The sequence below is a fragment of the Chiloscyllium plagiosum genome, chromosome 3, assembly GCF_004010195.1.
Source record: "Chiloscyllium plagiosum isolate BGI_BamShark_2017 chromosome 3, ASM401019v2, whole genome shotgun sequence".
Classification (NCBI taxonomy): Eukaryota; Metazoa; Chordata; class Chondrichthyes; order Orectolobiformes; family Hemiscylliidae; genus Chiloscyllium; species Chiloscyllium plagiosum.
Window position 1 is genome coordinate 95,828,670 of NC_057712.1, and position 16,615 is coordinate 95,845,284.

At 42.5% G+C, this 16,615-nt stretch overlaps 1 protein-coding gene across 34 annotated transcripts in view; it reads left to right on the forward strand.

Moving 5' to 3' along the window:
* Positions 1-16,615, forward strand: part of eya4 (EYA transcriptional coactivator and phosphatase 4) — a 554,349-nt gene that overhangs the window by 362,034 nt on the left and 175,700 nt on the right. For 25 of the 34 annotated variants that reach the window (XM_043686452.1, XM_043686599.1, XM_043686613.1 and 22 more), the window contains one exon: positions 5,380-5,504. The exons of the other annotated variants lie outside the window; for them this stretch is intronic. In XM_043686452.1, coding sequence (XP_043542387.1) covers positions 5,380-5,504 — 125 coding nt within the window. The remainder of the gene's footprint in view (positions 1-5,379; positions 5,505-16,615) is intronic. 34 annotated transcript variants of the gene reach the window in all.

Consider the following 16,615-nt stretch of genomic DNA (forward strand, 5'->3'; position numbering starts at 1 on the left):
AACGGTCTTTGCGGAAGGCGGAAAGGTGTGGGGAGGGAAATATATCCCTGGTGGTGGTGTCTGTTTGGAGGTGGCGGAAATGTCGGCGGATGATTTGGTTTATGCGAAGGTTGGTAGGGTGGAAGGTGAGCACCAGGGGCGTTCTGTCCTTGTTACGGTTGGAGGGGTGGGGTCTGAGGGCGGAGGTGCGGGATGTAGAGGAGATGCGTTGGAGGGCATCTTTAACCATGTGGGAAGGGAAATTGCGGTCTCTAAAGAAGGAGGGCATCTGGTGTGTTCTGTGGTGCAACTGCTCCTCCTGGGAGCAGATCCGGCAGAGGCGGAGGAATTGGGAATACGGGATGGCATTTTTGCAAGAGGTAGGGTGGGAAGAGGTGTAATCCAGGTAGCTGTGGGAGTCGGTGGGTTTGTAAAAAATGTCAGTGTCAAGTCAGTCATCATTATAGGAGATGGAGAGGTCCAGGAAGGGGTGGGAGGTGTCAGAGATGGTCCAGGTAAGTTTCAGGTCAGGGTGGAATGTGTTGGTGAAGTTGATGAATTGCTCAACCTCCTCGCGGGAGCACGAGGTAGCGCCAATGCAGTCATCAATGTAGCGGAGGAAGAGGTGGGGAGTGGTGCCGGTGTAATTACGGAAGATCAACTCCTCTACATAACTGGCAATGTCACTGTAGACTCTGAGAAAACATCCTCTCTGCATGTAGTCTGTCTGGCGGGAAAACAAGAGTGAAAAATCTCCTTGATCTTGTCTTGTCAATCTAGCTGTCACAGATGCATTCTTCCAAGACAGTATTGGCAGGAGTGATCACCACGTAGTCGATATGGAGACAAAGTCCTGTCTTTGTGAGGATACCATCCGTCATATTGTAAAGCAGGACCATCAAGCTAAATAGGACAGGCATTGAACAGATCTAACAATGCAAAACTATTTGTTCATGAGGCACGTTGGGCCATCAGCAGCAGCAGAATTGCATTCAACCACAATTTGTAAAATCATGCCTTGGAATCTACCCCACTTTATCATTAGTAGCTACTCAAATAGTAAGCATGCTGATAGTAATCTTCCACAAGTCCTTAGGCTCTGGAAAAGTCACAGTGGATTGGAAAATTGCCAATGTAAGCCCCTTTCTCACAAAAAGAGATAGACTAAAAACAGATAATTATGGGCCAGTTTGCTTAATATCTGTGATAGGGTAAAATGTTTGAGTCTTTTCGAAATAGAAATTTCTATTTAGAAATACATATTATAATCAAGCAGAGTCAACATAGCTTCATGAAAAGGAAATCATGCAATCAAACCTGACAAACTTACGAGAATTCTTTGAGGAATTAAGCAGAATTGAAAAAGGGGAAACAGTAGATGTAATTTCCAATAGGTACCGAACATAAAGCTACTTAATAAAATAACAATGTTGGAGTAGTATAGATGTACAGAAGATTGGCTAATTGAAGACAGAATGTTGGTGTAAAGGATGCATTTTCAGGATGGCGACCTGTAGCTAGTAAAGTGCAACAGAAATCAGTTTTGGAGCCACAATTATTATCAGTAACTTGAATGGCAGAAGTGAATACACTACAGTCACAGTCAAGTTTGTAGAATGCACAAAAATAGATGGGAAGACGTGATGAGGGTGGCACAAAACATGGAGAGGAATATAGATAGGTTAAGGGAGTAGGCAAAAACTGGGCAGATGGAATATAATGTGGAGAAACGTAAGGTTGAGCACTTTGTCAAGCGGAATAGAAGTGCTGAAATTATTTAAAATAAAATTTAAAGGATCAGTGATATACAAGAAGGTGTATGATTTGAAGGAGGAATTCTAGGTGGTGATGTTCCCATGGATTTACTGCCCTTGCTGAACATCCCATCTTGATCCTGATATTGGCACTTACTTATACGTTCCCTTTCGCTGTATCCTGTCCTGCTATTCTGAAATTCATTATTCATGTGTGCAGTCAAAGCTTTTTAAATTGCTGCTCCTCCTCCAGTCAGTTGTTTTGTTTTTGCAGACGTACACAGATCTTTGAAAGTTGCCACCCAGGTAAATAGTGCGGTGAAGAAGGCATTTGGCGTACTGGCTTTTATTGGTAGAGGAATTGAGTTCCGGAGCCCTGAGGTCATGTTGCAGTTGTATAAGACTCTGGTGCGGCCGCATCTGGAGTATTGTGTGCAGTTTTGGTCGCCATACTATAGGAAGGATGTGGAGGCACTGGAACGGGTGCAGAGGAAGTTTACCAGGATGTTGCCTGGTATGGTAGGAAGATCGTATGAGGAAAGGCTGAGGCACTTGGGGTTGTTTTCATTGGAGAAAAGAAGGTTTAGGGGTGACTTGATAGAGGTGTACAAGATGATTAGGGGTTTAGATAGGGTTGACCATGAGAACCTTTTTCCACGTATGGAGTCAGCTATTACGAGGGGACATAGCTTTAAATTAAGGGGTGGTAGGTATAGGACAGATGTTAGGGGTAGGTTCTTTACTCAGCGAGTCGTGAGTTCATGGAATGCCCTGCCAGTAGCAGTGGTGGACTCTCCCTCTTTATGGGCATTTAAGCAGGCATTGGATAGGCATATGGAGGATAGTGGGCTAGTGTAGGTTAGGTGGGCTTGGATCGACGCAACATCGAGGGCCAAAGGGCCTGTACTGCGCTGTATTCTTCTATGTTCTATGCTCTATGTCTCCTTCTTAAAGAGACAATGCATTATTGAGAAACCTGCTTGGCATTCGCATTTCTTTTTAACATGTAACTATAAAGTTGTCAGCTTCTAGATATCTTAAAACTTCTCCATTCAGCGTCCCTATAATCCCTGTAATTCTAATGAGCAATGTAAGTTTAGACTCGAATTTGGTATGAAACCAACAAAGTACATTATTGATTAGAGTATTTCCTTTGAATAGTGAGGGTTTCTTTATATCCAGTTAAGATGTTACACGATGTGCAGAGATAACAATTACCTTGGCCAATCCTATGAGTTGTTAAACCTCATGTTGTACTGTGTAGCCGTAGTTTGGGTGTTGGAGATTATACTGATTGCACCAATAATAGCCATTCACAATGATTGTACCAATCCCTTGCTGCTGTTGGTTGCCATGAAGTTGATCTTCTGACTTGTATTTCTGCAGTAATGGATTAATCAGAAAACCTGGGAATCCTGTCCAAGGCTGATATTTCCTGCTTGATCTGGCTTCTTCCTCAGTCGTAGGTACTATTTTCACCTACTCCACTGGCTGGAGGAACATTTGGTCATTTAATTAGTTGCCCCATTTTACATGCTGTAGCAAATCTCAATTTCCCTCTTTCCTAGAAGGGACAAATGAGAGATCATTGTTATACAATTTAGCTCCATAGCACCCAACTTCTTGGCCTCCAATATGGGATCCAAGGAATTTCTGCACACATCCAGCCATTCCAGGTGCCGTTTTGTTGACGACATTAGCACATGTGGGCAGTGTCTGCCAGAAGTATGCAGAGGTTGTGATATCAATCAGCATATGACACCAATTTGATGACTTTGCTGCCGGTTTGAAACAAAGTGCTTTAGCTAACATTCACTACTAACTTCACACAACTGAAGGTGCATGCAACAACAAGAGGCACTTGCCCACAGGTGATGTTTACATGAATCGCTGGCTACTTTCAGCTTAGCTGCCAATTGATACCTCTGGCTCTTGCTGCGTTGTGGAAGTGTTTCCTGGTTTCAAGCATTTCTTAAGTTACTGATGTCGACAGGAAGAGTCATGGCCAGTGCGGAATGACTTTGACCCGTATGCCTCAAACCACTTTCTCCTGAAGATGAATGCAGCAGGTTCACCAGCTTTGGCCAGGAGCATGATGGGAAGAATGAGCAGAGGTGGCACACAGCAAGATAAGCTGCTCATGGTTGGAAGCGGAGACATGCATAGGGATCACAGGAGGAAGCCTTACCCACCTTGTATGCTCATGGATCCAATATCCCATTTGGAACTCAACAGGAAAATGTGTGGCAAACACTTCTGCTTCGTTAATGAGGCACTCGCTGAAATCTGCCAATGACTGCAGCCTCAGAACACAGTAGCTTCATCACCAGTAGCTATGCTGGTGATCATCACCATGAGCTTTGAGATGGCAGTCTGTTTACAAACTGAGGAAGGCAGTTTTTGCAAGATCTCCCAGGGTTCCATACCCTGTTGCCTAAGGGAGGTCACTGTGGCTCTCTTCAATGAGAGGTGAGTACATTTTCTTCTCTTGCCAGAGAGCAACAGGTGGGGTGCTCCCATGGCTTTGCAAGGGTTGTCTACTCTCCCTACAGTGATGTGAGGTGTCATCAACAGCTTACATGGAAGCAAAACTAAGAATTCAGTATGTAAAATTTCATTTTAATTCTCAGTAAGCCCTTGTATAATTTGTGCAGAAGATGACCTTGCAAGAGTAATTTGAGTTGTGTCCTTTCCAAGGTACTGGGAAAATTTGAACCAAATGAAACCATTTGGCATTGGATTCCAGCCAACCATCCCATCTTTCTCCAGTCACGAGAGTTTGTTTTCTGTCATTTACACAAAGGCAATGAAAATTTGCAAAGATGTCAGTTAGTTATGAATCCCCTTTTATCCCTGCACACTTGGTTAAACAAGACTGGAGAATGCATAGAGCTTTCTTGTTCTTTACATATGTTATACCTGTATTCCTGACTCCTGAAAAATCAAATGCACCAAAAGATAAACTTCTGGAAATCATTTAATATTTTAAAGTGTACTTCAGTGTTTTTAATTGTTATTAAGTGGATTTTTAAATTAGTTTTATAATTAAAATATATGTACTACTTAATTATGACTATTTTTAAAGAAAAGGATTAAGGCTTTTTAATTATTTCCAGGCTTCTGAAAATTGAGCTGATTTCTAAAGAACATTAGTTGGAAAGGTTGGTCATTTATAGTGCAAAAACTCTATCTTGACTTCAGATGAGTAAATTGTCTCTTCTCAAGGACATGGCACATGCCAGTGTGACGTAATTTTGGGTAGAAATCAATGCTTTCGTTTGAAAGCACTGCTCTAGGATTTTGTTACAGCTACAGCATGAATGAAATGTGATACAATAAAAGGAGCATAAGATGTATTTTGGGCAACAAAGTGGTGCCTTAGCAAGGTCCTAATATGCACAACCACGTCAGTAAAGGTTAATGCGCGATAAAAATTGGGGTTCTTTCTGTTTTGAAACAAGTGAACTAAGTTACATAAAGATTGTGCAAATTAACCCCAAAGTGATCATTTTACAGTCTTTAAATCACAATGTAATAATGGTAACATAAGTTTTTTGAAGTGTTCGGAGCTACTCAAAAACTATATTCCTGTACATTGAATATTTTACTTATAATTGTGATGAAAGAAATTTTCATGTCCTGACAGGTCTATGGAAATGCAGGACCTAGCAAGTCCGCATAATCGAGTGAGCAGTAGTGATGTTTCTGCTGGCTCAAAACTGGACAAGGCCAACCTGAGTAACACCTCAATTATATCAAATGGAACAGCGGGTAAGTGATAGGAAATGTTATTTTTCCATACTTACTGCTTTTGTTCATATTCTTTATGGCTGTTTTGAAAGTTCTTTGATGTTTATTCTTTACTTCAGCGTGTTAATGATAAAGGAGGAAATTTATAGGCATGCCTCTGTGCAGACACGTCTGTCTTTACATATAGCTCAGACTAAAAAGCAGAAACATTTTCAACTTTGAAACTGGGCACAGATCACAAGTAGTACCAATTAATCTGGTACATGCTCATAAATAATTATGGAAATAATCATAATGATAAGAAAGTATCAGTTCTGAGTTAGCCTTTTATTTCCTTTCTAAAGCAGGACCATTTATTCTTTTGAAATATGCTGCCACAACGCATATTTCTGTTGGTAGTATATATACAGGTCCTTACGCTTGAAAGATTACAGCTGTAAAATAAAATTGCATATTTGAAAGTGTACCCTGGTATTCATCACAGAAGTTAAAGGTAGGTAATAACAGTGATGTTGCCTTCTATAGGATGTTCATCACATGTGACTTTAATATTTTTCCTATGATTAAATATCTGTTTAAATTTGTGCTTGTTTACACATAAGTGAAAAATAATGGTACTGAAAAGTTTGATATGAACTGCATTACATCATTGATGTAAATTAAGAATAATTAGCCAAGTTTTGAAGTTTGACCAAGTTGAAGTACTGCAACCCCCTTAACTTCCTTAAATAACAGAGCATTCTTGTATTTCCAGTTATACATTCACTTGGGACTCTGTGTGAGACTTTTATTCTAGGGTCCTTTGGTGGATAGACTCTAGGTAAAAGGCAGTCAAACCCCTTCACATTGGAGTTGGAACTTCACTCCATTTTATTTTGCTCAAATAAACTCCCAGGGCCAGATTTCTCCATTTGGAACTGGGAATCAAGAGGTGGGTTTGATTTCAGATCACCTTATCTCCAGCATGCCATGAAACACAATTTTCAAGGGATCGGGTACTTAGAGAAGACTACTCCAAAGTGATCCCAGGGAAGGGCATTCTATCCAATTAGTGATGTGGAAGTTCTGGGACATGGGGAATGTTCCAACCTGAATAGTCAGCCATTGTTACTGCTGCCACCCATGAATGGTATTAATAAAGAATGTTAATAGAGGATCAACATGTTCAAAGCGGACAAGCCAAATATAAGGTTATATTGCTGTAAGGTTTGGGAAGGTTGGTTACTAATTTTTTTTATTACTGTTCAGTACATTTTTAGTACAAACATTCACTTTTATGGCAATAAGTGAAACTGTTTCAGCATTGCTGCCAAGTTGCAATTGGCCATCCTCAGAGAACCTCTGAAGGTCAGCCACTCCAGTGATCATCCTGGGAGGTCAGAAGGTCAGTTCCTAATGAGCTTCCCTCATCACTTGTTCAAGACATGTCACTGACAACTATGGTGGCAACTTTCTGACCTCCAACCCTACTGTCCCACCAACCTCAGGAAAATCGTGAGAGTCAGGAATGGAAGTGGAATATTAGTGTCTAGGCCATCTTTCTATTACTGTTCCACCATTCCACTTTTGTTCTATCACATTTCAAAACTGGGAAATCCAGCCACCTGCTCTCTGCAGTTGAAGGACAGTGTTCCTACATTGGAAAATATTTTGCATTGTAGTCTTTCACCTCAGAATTGTCCTCATTAATGATAAGTTGTTTTTATAGACAAAAGAACAAGAAGGATTAACTTTTTTAACATGGAATGGGTGAAGTAAACAGTTTAATTTTAGATTAACTTTGGTGTGGTGACTCTGACCTGAGCTAGCTGAGGTAAACCACAATTCGTGTAGAAACATTCCTCGTGATTTTCTGTGAGGATTTTAGATGGTTTGTTTCCTAACTTTGTGCTTCTTCTGCTATGAAGATTGGACAGTATGGCTTTGCTGCTTTAATTTCAGATCTGAAAATAGTTTAAAAGTATAAAGCAGACAGACTGCAAGATGTATTGCTATGCATCTGTGATGTAAAATTGGTGTTCCAGTAGAATGTAGGAAAATACAGAACAGATTGCTGCAGGCGAAAAACAAAGCCATCACTAACTTGAAACAGTCCACAATGATGCTAGGGGTAACCTATAGTTCACTAAGAAAGAGAGTTTGATTTATGAAGAAACTTTTTTTTCAAAAAGTAAGAGAAGTTATTATAGTGGATAACTCAGTATAAGTTGGGAGATCCAAGGAGTCACAAGTCAGATGTAAATGAGCCACAGGACTGTTAGGTGCCCCAGAACATTACAAGAGGTAGTGTTCATCTCAACTCAGTATTAAAACCACGCAAAAGTCTGGCAATCCTGACCAAATGTGACTACAGAATGAATAAATTGAACAGAATTTGAGATTCAGAAATAGCTGTGATAACAGCCAAATAGATAACATTAAAAGAACAAATTTAGAAAAGTTCAGGCACAATCAGAGGCAAATTGATCTGTGAAGCTGTTCAGTTTTGCCACAGTAAAGAACATACAGAACATCTTTAAATGTATGGTATCGAGCCTGCAGGACATGCACATAACTAAAAATAGAAAACACTTTCTGACTAAAAGAACTTCCACCATAAAAGATCAATAAACAGATCAAATATGAAGTGAGAATCGACAGCATCTATAATCCTTGCAGGGAGAAAAAAGATGTGGTTCATTTGGAAAAGTATTAGAACATATAGTAACATATTAAAGAGGTAAAGAAAGACCTAAAATAAGAGCGCAGCTGCAGACACAATGTACAGCAATGAGAAGTTCTTTCAGTATTTCAATGGAAGTGGACAGTCAGAGGGTAAAAGACCTTATACATGACATTTAGCCTCAAAATGGAAGATCAGCGTGACATTAACAAGAATTCATATTTTTTACCAAGGTTCCTCAGAAAGTGACCTCTAAAACCCATAAATTCAGTTATCTAGAAGGGCAAGGGATGCATGGGAATACCACCACCTGCAACTTCCCTCTCAAGCCACTGAATATCCTGACTTAGAAATATATCACTGTTTTTCCAGTGTTACTGGGTCACTGGAATTGTCTCCCTAACAGCATTATGGGCGTACCTACACCAAATGGACTGTAGAAGTTCAAGAAGGCAGCTCACCACCACTTCCTCAAGGGCAGAGGGATGGGCAATAAATACTGGCCTAGCCAGTGATGCTTACATCCCATAAATGATTTTTTTTTTAAAAAGGCCAAAGGCATTTTACAAAGATTTACGAACACAAGTTGGACATCCTTTATCCACATGTCCAAAAATCGAAAAGGTCAAGAAACCGAAGGTCTTTTATTGAAAATAGACCGCACAGATCTGTAGACATGCTGCAAAATCTCTGCTTGCCCCAGTCAGATCTAAAAGCCTTTTTTTTCCCAAATGCACTTAGAGGACCCTTTTGCAACAAGGGAAGTTTTTATTTTCCAAAGGGCTCAAACAGACCCAAATGGACGTAAGTGGGAAGCGTAGCAACAAATGGAGATGAAAAGTAATGAGTGGAGAGTTAATGGGAAAATGCTTACCAATACCATCAGTATTTGATAAAAATAATGTGAATCCATTATTCCCAACAGACCAGGGTATAACAAATCCAAGAGTTAAATGAATAATTGGCTTTCAGTTGTAAAATGATGAGTAAAAAATCTTAGAGGGTAAGGTAAGTGTGTCCTGAAATCCGAAAGTATCCTTCATCTGAAAAGCAGTTGGTCCTATGGTTTTCAGAGAAAGGGTTGCTGACCTATGGATAAATAGGAGCTGCAGCAGACCATTCAACTCTGAGAGCCTGCTCCATGCTTTAGCATGATCATGGCGGAACTTACTTTAACATCAAATCCACATTCACACCTACCACCTTTCAACCTTTCAGTCAAAATAGTACACTAACCTAAAGGAGATATTGGTAGGGGTGGCAAAATAGGCAAGCAAATGTGTGTTAAAGAGAACATTAAATGAGAAGATTGAAGTAGAAAACCAGAGCACTTTGGGAAGGCAAGTCAAGACCGTATGGTCTAGCTTACTGACATCACAGCTGCCAATGGTGAGATAAAAGCAAAGGAGATACAGAAAGCACCAGAATCAGAGGAACGAGTCTGAACAAGTGACAGATCCAGCTGCCAACTCTCTTTAGAGGGCCAGTAGCCTGTACAGCCTCACCCAATGTAACTTTACTGGACATCAGTCAAAATGGAAGATAGCTGGGATCCTCTGCTGACAAATGCAGGCTCAAACTTTTCTTTCAAAATAAAAGGGAATGGGCATGGAATTAATGCTGGAAATTGGTGGCAGAGGGGCAAAGAAGATGGCTTTTGTCTTTCATACATTGAACTGGAGAAAAGTTGTGGATCATCATTGATGAATAAGAGAGAAGAGAAGCAAAAATGGTCAGGCTACACAAACAGAGGCAGCGTAATGTCATAATGTCAGAGTGTGTAGTCAACAGTAACCATCATGCTGAGCAACTACAAACCTCAGCAGATGGTTCAAAAATGTGACATGCTAGCACCAGTTATGGTTAGCCTGCAAACTTAAAGAGGAGATGCATTATGGAGGTCATTGTACAACTTATTACAATAGAGAAAAATGCCACAAATGCTCCAATGTTTTTAAACAATGCATTGGAAACCTTAGTGGGAAACATGCAGAGAAAGAGAACAGTTCTCCATCTGCACAGGATCAGAAGTCCCTTCAGTCTGATTCTCGGAATGCAGTGACACTAGGTAGTTATGGCTGTAGAAACCAAAGAGACAAGCCATGATGAAGTGCCACAGAAACACTCACTGACCTCACATGAGTGATCGAGGTCAGTGAATTCATCTTCAAATGCCTTACCCCAACAATTTCAAGCTAACCCCAGCTCATGCATCACAACACACCACTCACCTACAATCTGTCTCTCTGTCAGGACTCTTAATTAACACTCATAGCTGCACCTAACCCTCAAAGGTTTAGCACTGTTGCAAGCACATATAATATCTCACAGATTGAATGCTTTGCTAGATGTGTAACTATGATTGCCACATCACTCACATAGACTGCATCAGATTCACTGATGGACTTCTCTCCTTGTTGCTGCACTGGTTCACAATCAGAAAAGGGACTAACTTCCTGACATGCAAATCCCTTTCAGAGGAGACCCTGCTGGTTATCATTGGAGCAGCCATATTGAGGCTGTGGCCCGAAACCGTAGGTGATGGTATCTCCCTATTCTTCCTCAATGCATTCCACTTTCCAAATTTCATCCCAACTCTCTTCTGATTTACAAGCTTCAGTTGATGTAAACATGGCCTCTGTCTCCTCCACCATGGACAATGCCCCAAGACCAATTCAACCACTCACCCATCCAGTTTTAACCTTATACCTTTTGCCTTTGAGATTTGTAGAAGTGCAACCTGATCAGGCAGTCGTGGAAAGGTGTCATGGTACCGATTATAATGACAAAACACCAGCATCACTCTCGCAGTCACCAGCTCACATATGATGTATGTGAAGTGGGTAGAACATGTCGAGACACCAGTACTGAATGGTCAGGGCAGGAAGCAGGTGCAGGTGCAAATTCACTCTGAGGAAGGATCAACCATGAACCCTGCTGCAGAAGACACAGATGAATACTTCAGTGGGCCAAGCTACAGACAAAGGGTGATGGGTATACACTGAATGCTTATGGCATTGACAAACCTGCCAGAAAGACTTTATGTGATGTCAAAGAGAATGCAACAGCCTGCCACTAACCACGCTCACACAACCTGGATACCAAGTTCCCAACTTAGAGCGTGGGAAGAGGCGGCTAACTCCATTAACAACCTTGTGGAGTTGACCACAATTTATGCAACATCTACGAGCCAATGACTCCGTGCTCATTGCAGCACAGGCATAAACCACTCAATGTCTGGGTGCTGCCATAGAAGCTTAGACTGCTGTCCTGATGGAAGCAGATACCAGTTCTCATAGAAACTTGCAGAGTGTCACAGCAATTCAGGAATCAATCAGTATTACTGAGGCACTGCTCTGGGAAGAGGAGCTTGTGCCAAGCTGATGAATGTGCTATCCCCTCTCTGAAATGCAGTACTTGTCATCTCACCTTGCTGTGCCCTTTCAGCCGGCTAGTTCAGACCATTGTCAGACCATCTCGAGTTGGCCATCTAGGCTCAGAGTTGCTCAAGGTCATCCTCCAAAGTCATGTACCATCACTTCCACTAAAAGCCATGCTGCTTGTGCTAACACTTGGAGCTGGATTTTCCCTCCATGAGCAGGAAACAGTATTAAGACTGTTTCCAAGTCTTAATCCTGACCTGAAGTAGAAAGAGTCAATCCTTGGCATTTTCACCACTTCCCAATCTAATTAAAGGCAGTGGTTTTGCTCTTAAAGCTAGGGAGGGAATCAGAAGCCTTGCATTACAGCTTGAGAGCAGCACTGGCCCACAATGGATGTTAAGGTTACTGAGAAAAGGGGTTTCATCATGGAGCTGCCGTCTCATAAACCTTTCTAAAAAGGTTAGGCCATCTCTGTTGGGCGACACGGTGGCACAGTGGTTAGCACTGCTGCCTCACAGCGCCAGACACATGGGTTCAATTCCTGCCTCAGGTGACTCTCTGTGTGGAGTTTTCACATTCTCCCCGTGTCTGCGTGGGTTTCCTCCAGGTGCTCTGGTTTCCTCCCACAATCCAAAAATGTGCAGGTTAGATGAATTGGCGAGGCTAAATTGCCCGTAGTGTTAGGTGAAAGGGTAAATGTAGGGGAATGGGTCTGGATGGTTTGCGCTTCAGTGGGTCGGTGTGGACTTGTTGGGCCAAAGGGCCTGTTTCCACACTGTAAGTAATCTAATCTGTTTGAGTGGGGGTAAGTCTTCAACAGGGTGGCCTATGACTGGCTCCCAAGCAGGGAGAAGCACTCAACTTGACTGGTGTCAGCCACCAGACACGTAAAATGCCTCCTAGTGTTTCAGGAAACTGAAGTCCAACTGAAAGTGTCTTCTTTTAAATGCTGTTAATGAGGCTGTAAACAGTTACCCCCCTCTGCATGGGAACGAGTAACACTGTCACCTTCAGCTCTGCCTTAGTAAAGATGGTGAGCACCAGGAGCTTAGTCAAGAGACCAGTTTGCTGTTCGCTGTTGATATATCTAGGCCCTGTCTGCCTCTATTCTAACCTCCTGTGAGGCTGGACAATCCCACACAAGACTATGCACTGATTGACATTGTGAACTGTCTATTTGACCTACGTGCAAGCTGAATAGGAGCCCACTGCATGGACACTAATTCATGGGTCCGTTGCCTAGCGGCAAGAGATATGGAAGCCCAGACTTCTCATTGGGCCAGGAGACTCAGGAAGAGTTGAGGAGGTTGCATACCCCTAGGTAGATTTAGTGTATGCTTTCAGTACTCCATTTTCCGACTTTACCTACCCACCTACTCATCTAGTACCTAAGCACAGAGCAGAAAAAAAATGCTATTACTTATTGTTCTATGTTGTACTCTACATTCAATGGAGAAAAGCAATCTCATCCATAAAACACATTTTGACAGGGTTGACAGCTCTTCACAGGTCAACAACACATGGAGGCAAAGGCCGCAAGCCGGTGACCAAAGAGCACATACTGTTACTTTGAAACTCCCTTTAAAAGGAAGACATGAGTACGCACAAACCCACTATCATGTACAGAAACCTGTGGGATCCCTAGCAATCCTGATGTATCAGCTCCCTATTTGCTGGGCTCCTCCCTGCCACAGGGAGCACTGACCATCTACAGAGGAACCACGAGTATCAGATGATCTCTCCAACATTCCCCTATACGAGGGGGGGCAAACAGGTTGGGGCTGGGTTGGAGCGGACAGTGGAGGGGGGTGTGGGGGAGGCGGTGGAGGGAGCCAGGGGTGGGGTTTGGAGGTGGGGGGTGGGGAGCAGGGGAATTGCGCACGGTGTGCTGCTGCCTAGTGTCCTGAACAGGGAGCGAACTTAGCAAGTGCTCGCTATGTCAATCCCTTTGAGGCTAGGGAGGTGGGGTGAATCTCAGCAATACCGCAGGTCCCTTACACAAAGTGTGTGTCTCTGCTCAGAAACAAACCTTGAGACAGAGAGAGGAAGCAAGACAAGCAGAGCGGGGAAAAGGAAACTTCAGGAAACTCCAAGCCCCAGAGGAGAGGCATGAATCAATTAGCCGTATAATCAATTATCCAAACAAAATTGTACCTGCCCATCTCATTCGGATAAGCGAGGTTCCTCTGCACATTGACAGCAATCCCCTGAACACATAGGCCAGGGAAAGAACAGTGATGTTGTAGGATGAGGGACGATGGTGACAACAGGACCTATTGACCCCTATATGCCTCTTGCTTCCATAAGCTGCAGCAGGTTCTCAACACAAATATCTCATGTGGCCATTAAGTTATGCATTGTGCTGACACAAATAGACAACAACCAAGAATGAGTCCAAACGGTGCAATTCTTAAAAATGTACCAAATAATGTAGATTACTTGGTCACACATGCCACCAAAAGAGCCGTCAATAACTCTTCCTCCTCTGTCTGCCACTGTGTCATAGTGTCCTCCTTAGCTCCGTAGCTTGGGTGAAGGGAACCTGCTTGCAAATGGAGTCTGTCAGCCCTGGAAGTTCGGTTAGGTAACCTGAGAGACCATCTTGCCTCGATTGCTGAGAGGTTTTCTTACAAATGCAAGTGCCCCGCCCTCAGCATGAATTTCCATAGGTTGGAGATGAAGGAGCTCTGCCAGCTCATGAATGTCTGAGAGGAAATCTCTAAAGGATCTGGGTGTCGTCTGTCCTCCAGCAGCATGCCTCCTGGCTGCGCCATGTCTCCATGGGAGCAGGATACACTCGCACTGCTCACTGGGTTCCCCTCTCCCTGTCCCATCATTTGTGTCCTGAGGACCAGTGGCTGAGGCGATGGGATGCTGATGTGCTCACTTCTCCAGTTGACCCTGAGGGTGCTGGAGCTGCCCACATGACCATCTGCACTGCTGCAGCTTCTGGGCAATGAGGGCCATTCTCCCCCATGTGCCCTGCCTTTTGCTCCTGTTCCTTGCTGTGTAGTGACATCCCTGATGCTCAACACTACACGGTCCTGTCCTGCCTGGGGTTGAGATGGTCCCTGAGTGCTAGCGACCTGGAGAGTTTCTCCTTGCCCAGCTGTGGAGCTATCACAGTGAGATGCTCACCAGATTCTGCCCCCACACTCTCTAAGGCTAACATTGCCACCAAGGTTCGTATCTGAAGGGGGGGAGAGGGTGGGGTGTGCAGGAGGCAGCCTTGCTGCTATCATCTCAATAACTACCTACCCCTGCGCCATTGTCGCTTTGGTGATGGACAGAAGTGTCTCTTCCATAGGGGTGAGGACAGGCAGGCACATTGTCTCCCAGATCCTGTGCGTCCAGTACTATACTGTCTTGTAATGCAAGTGAGAAGTAAGGCTATCACTGATGTAGTGTAATATGGGAGATGTGGCTTGTATTTAAATAGCTAATAGCATGTGCAAAAGCTTCCAAAATGAAGCTAAGGCTTGCAGCAGTAAGTAATGAATGTTGATACGTTGAGCAGTATATGAAGTTTGTTGTGCAATCAGTGGGATAAGACATTTGAAATGTATTTATGGAGGTCATTGGTGCACTTCTTGTAGCACTGCATCTACATCTTTGGGATTTGACTGTTAACATTGATTATCAATGCTATCAGATCCTGAGAGCCTTATTCTATCACTCTCCTGATGTGCCATGTAGATTGTTGGCAGGTTTTGGCAGGGGTGGGGGGGTGGTCAGACAGTAAGTTACTCACTGCAAGATTCCATCCTCTGACCTACTCTTGTCGCTACAGCATTTATATAGTGTTATGGGAACGTGGACAAGCTTGGCAGTGATCTGACTTAATTGACCATAATCTTTTAAAGAATGAAATGTGTGGAAGAACCAAAGCTTAAAAAATAAGTGTCAGGATTTATAGGTTGCATAGAAATTCCTAAAAAATAAGTCTTTATTAAATGCACCTCAAAATACACACACATAGGTGATCATGGCTAAAATGATATACTGTACTGAGCATATAAGACAATAATTCTAAATTTGCAGTTTGAATTTGTATACACCATGTGTACAACTTAGATTCTTACACTCAGATATAAAATGAGTAACTTTGGATTAGCAAACAATGGTTGAATATTTCCTTCTCCCCTACATTGACTGAACTTTAAACAGTCAATGCAGTCAAGACAGATCCTGGCCAGATGTTAGTGACAGTGTAGTTGAGAAAACATCTCCAAACTGTATCACCTTTACAAGGGATTCCAATTCTTCTTTTTAGAATATATAGCCTTGGAAACAGCCTCATACAAAGTCTCTCCAACTTGGACTGCCTCAATGACTGCTCACATCTTGGTATTTCAGTACTTTTTTCCTGAGACAACATTCGCCAGGAGTCTTGAGATTGCTCCCAAGAGTTTGACACAACTTCAGCTTTTACCAAAGCACTAGCCTCACTAAGCTGTCGCTGAATTTCTCTAAGTTTTGCCTTTCCTCAGCTTAGTAAAGCAAATGTTGCCTGTTGACTTCTTTCACCCACTGTCAGTTACATTGAACTATCAATGGCTTCCAAGAACATTTCCTGGCCTAACTGTCTGGGGTCATATGGCATGTGTGCTGCCTGAACCAAGTTCAGAACTCAGTTAGCTTTAAAACTGCAACACCTAAAAAAAACACATACCTAGATAACCTGAAAAATCAGAGAAATGTCATAATCTCCACTCATCTCCATGTCAAAGTAACCTACTCCAGGCTGTCTTTAAATTGGCCTTTAGGGTTTAGTGAATACTTTTAAGCTAATTTAGCTTTGTCACCCTCTGGGCTGCTATTACAACAAGCTCTCCACTCCCAAATCTCTGCCACCTTACCCATTGTCTAATTTATGAAAATAACAAACTATACTTTAACAGTTGAAAACCATTGAATAGCAGAACACCTCTTTATAGTATATAAACTTGAAACCAGCTGCATAGTCCATTTGTACAATAGTTTGGCAGTTGGATTTCAGCCAGGACCCCGTTAAATTCTCTAAGTTTTCACACAGACTGTTCAGATCAGCTATGTAAATAGAGTCAAGAATCTATAAAATGATTAGG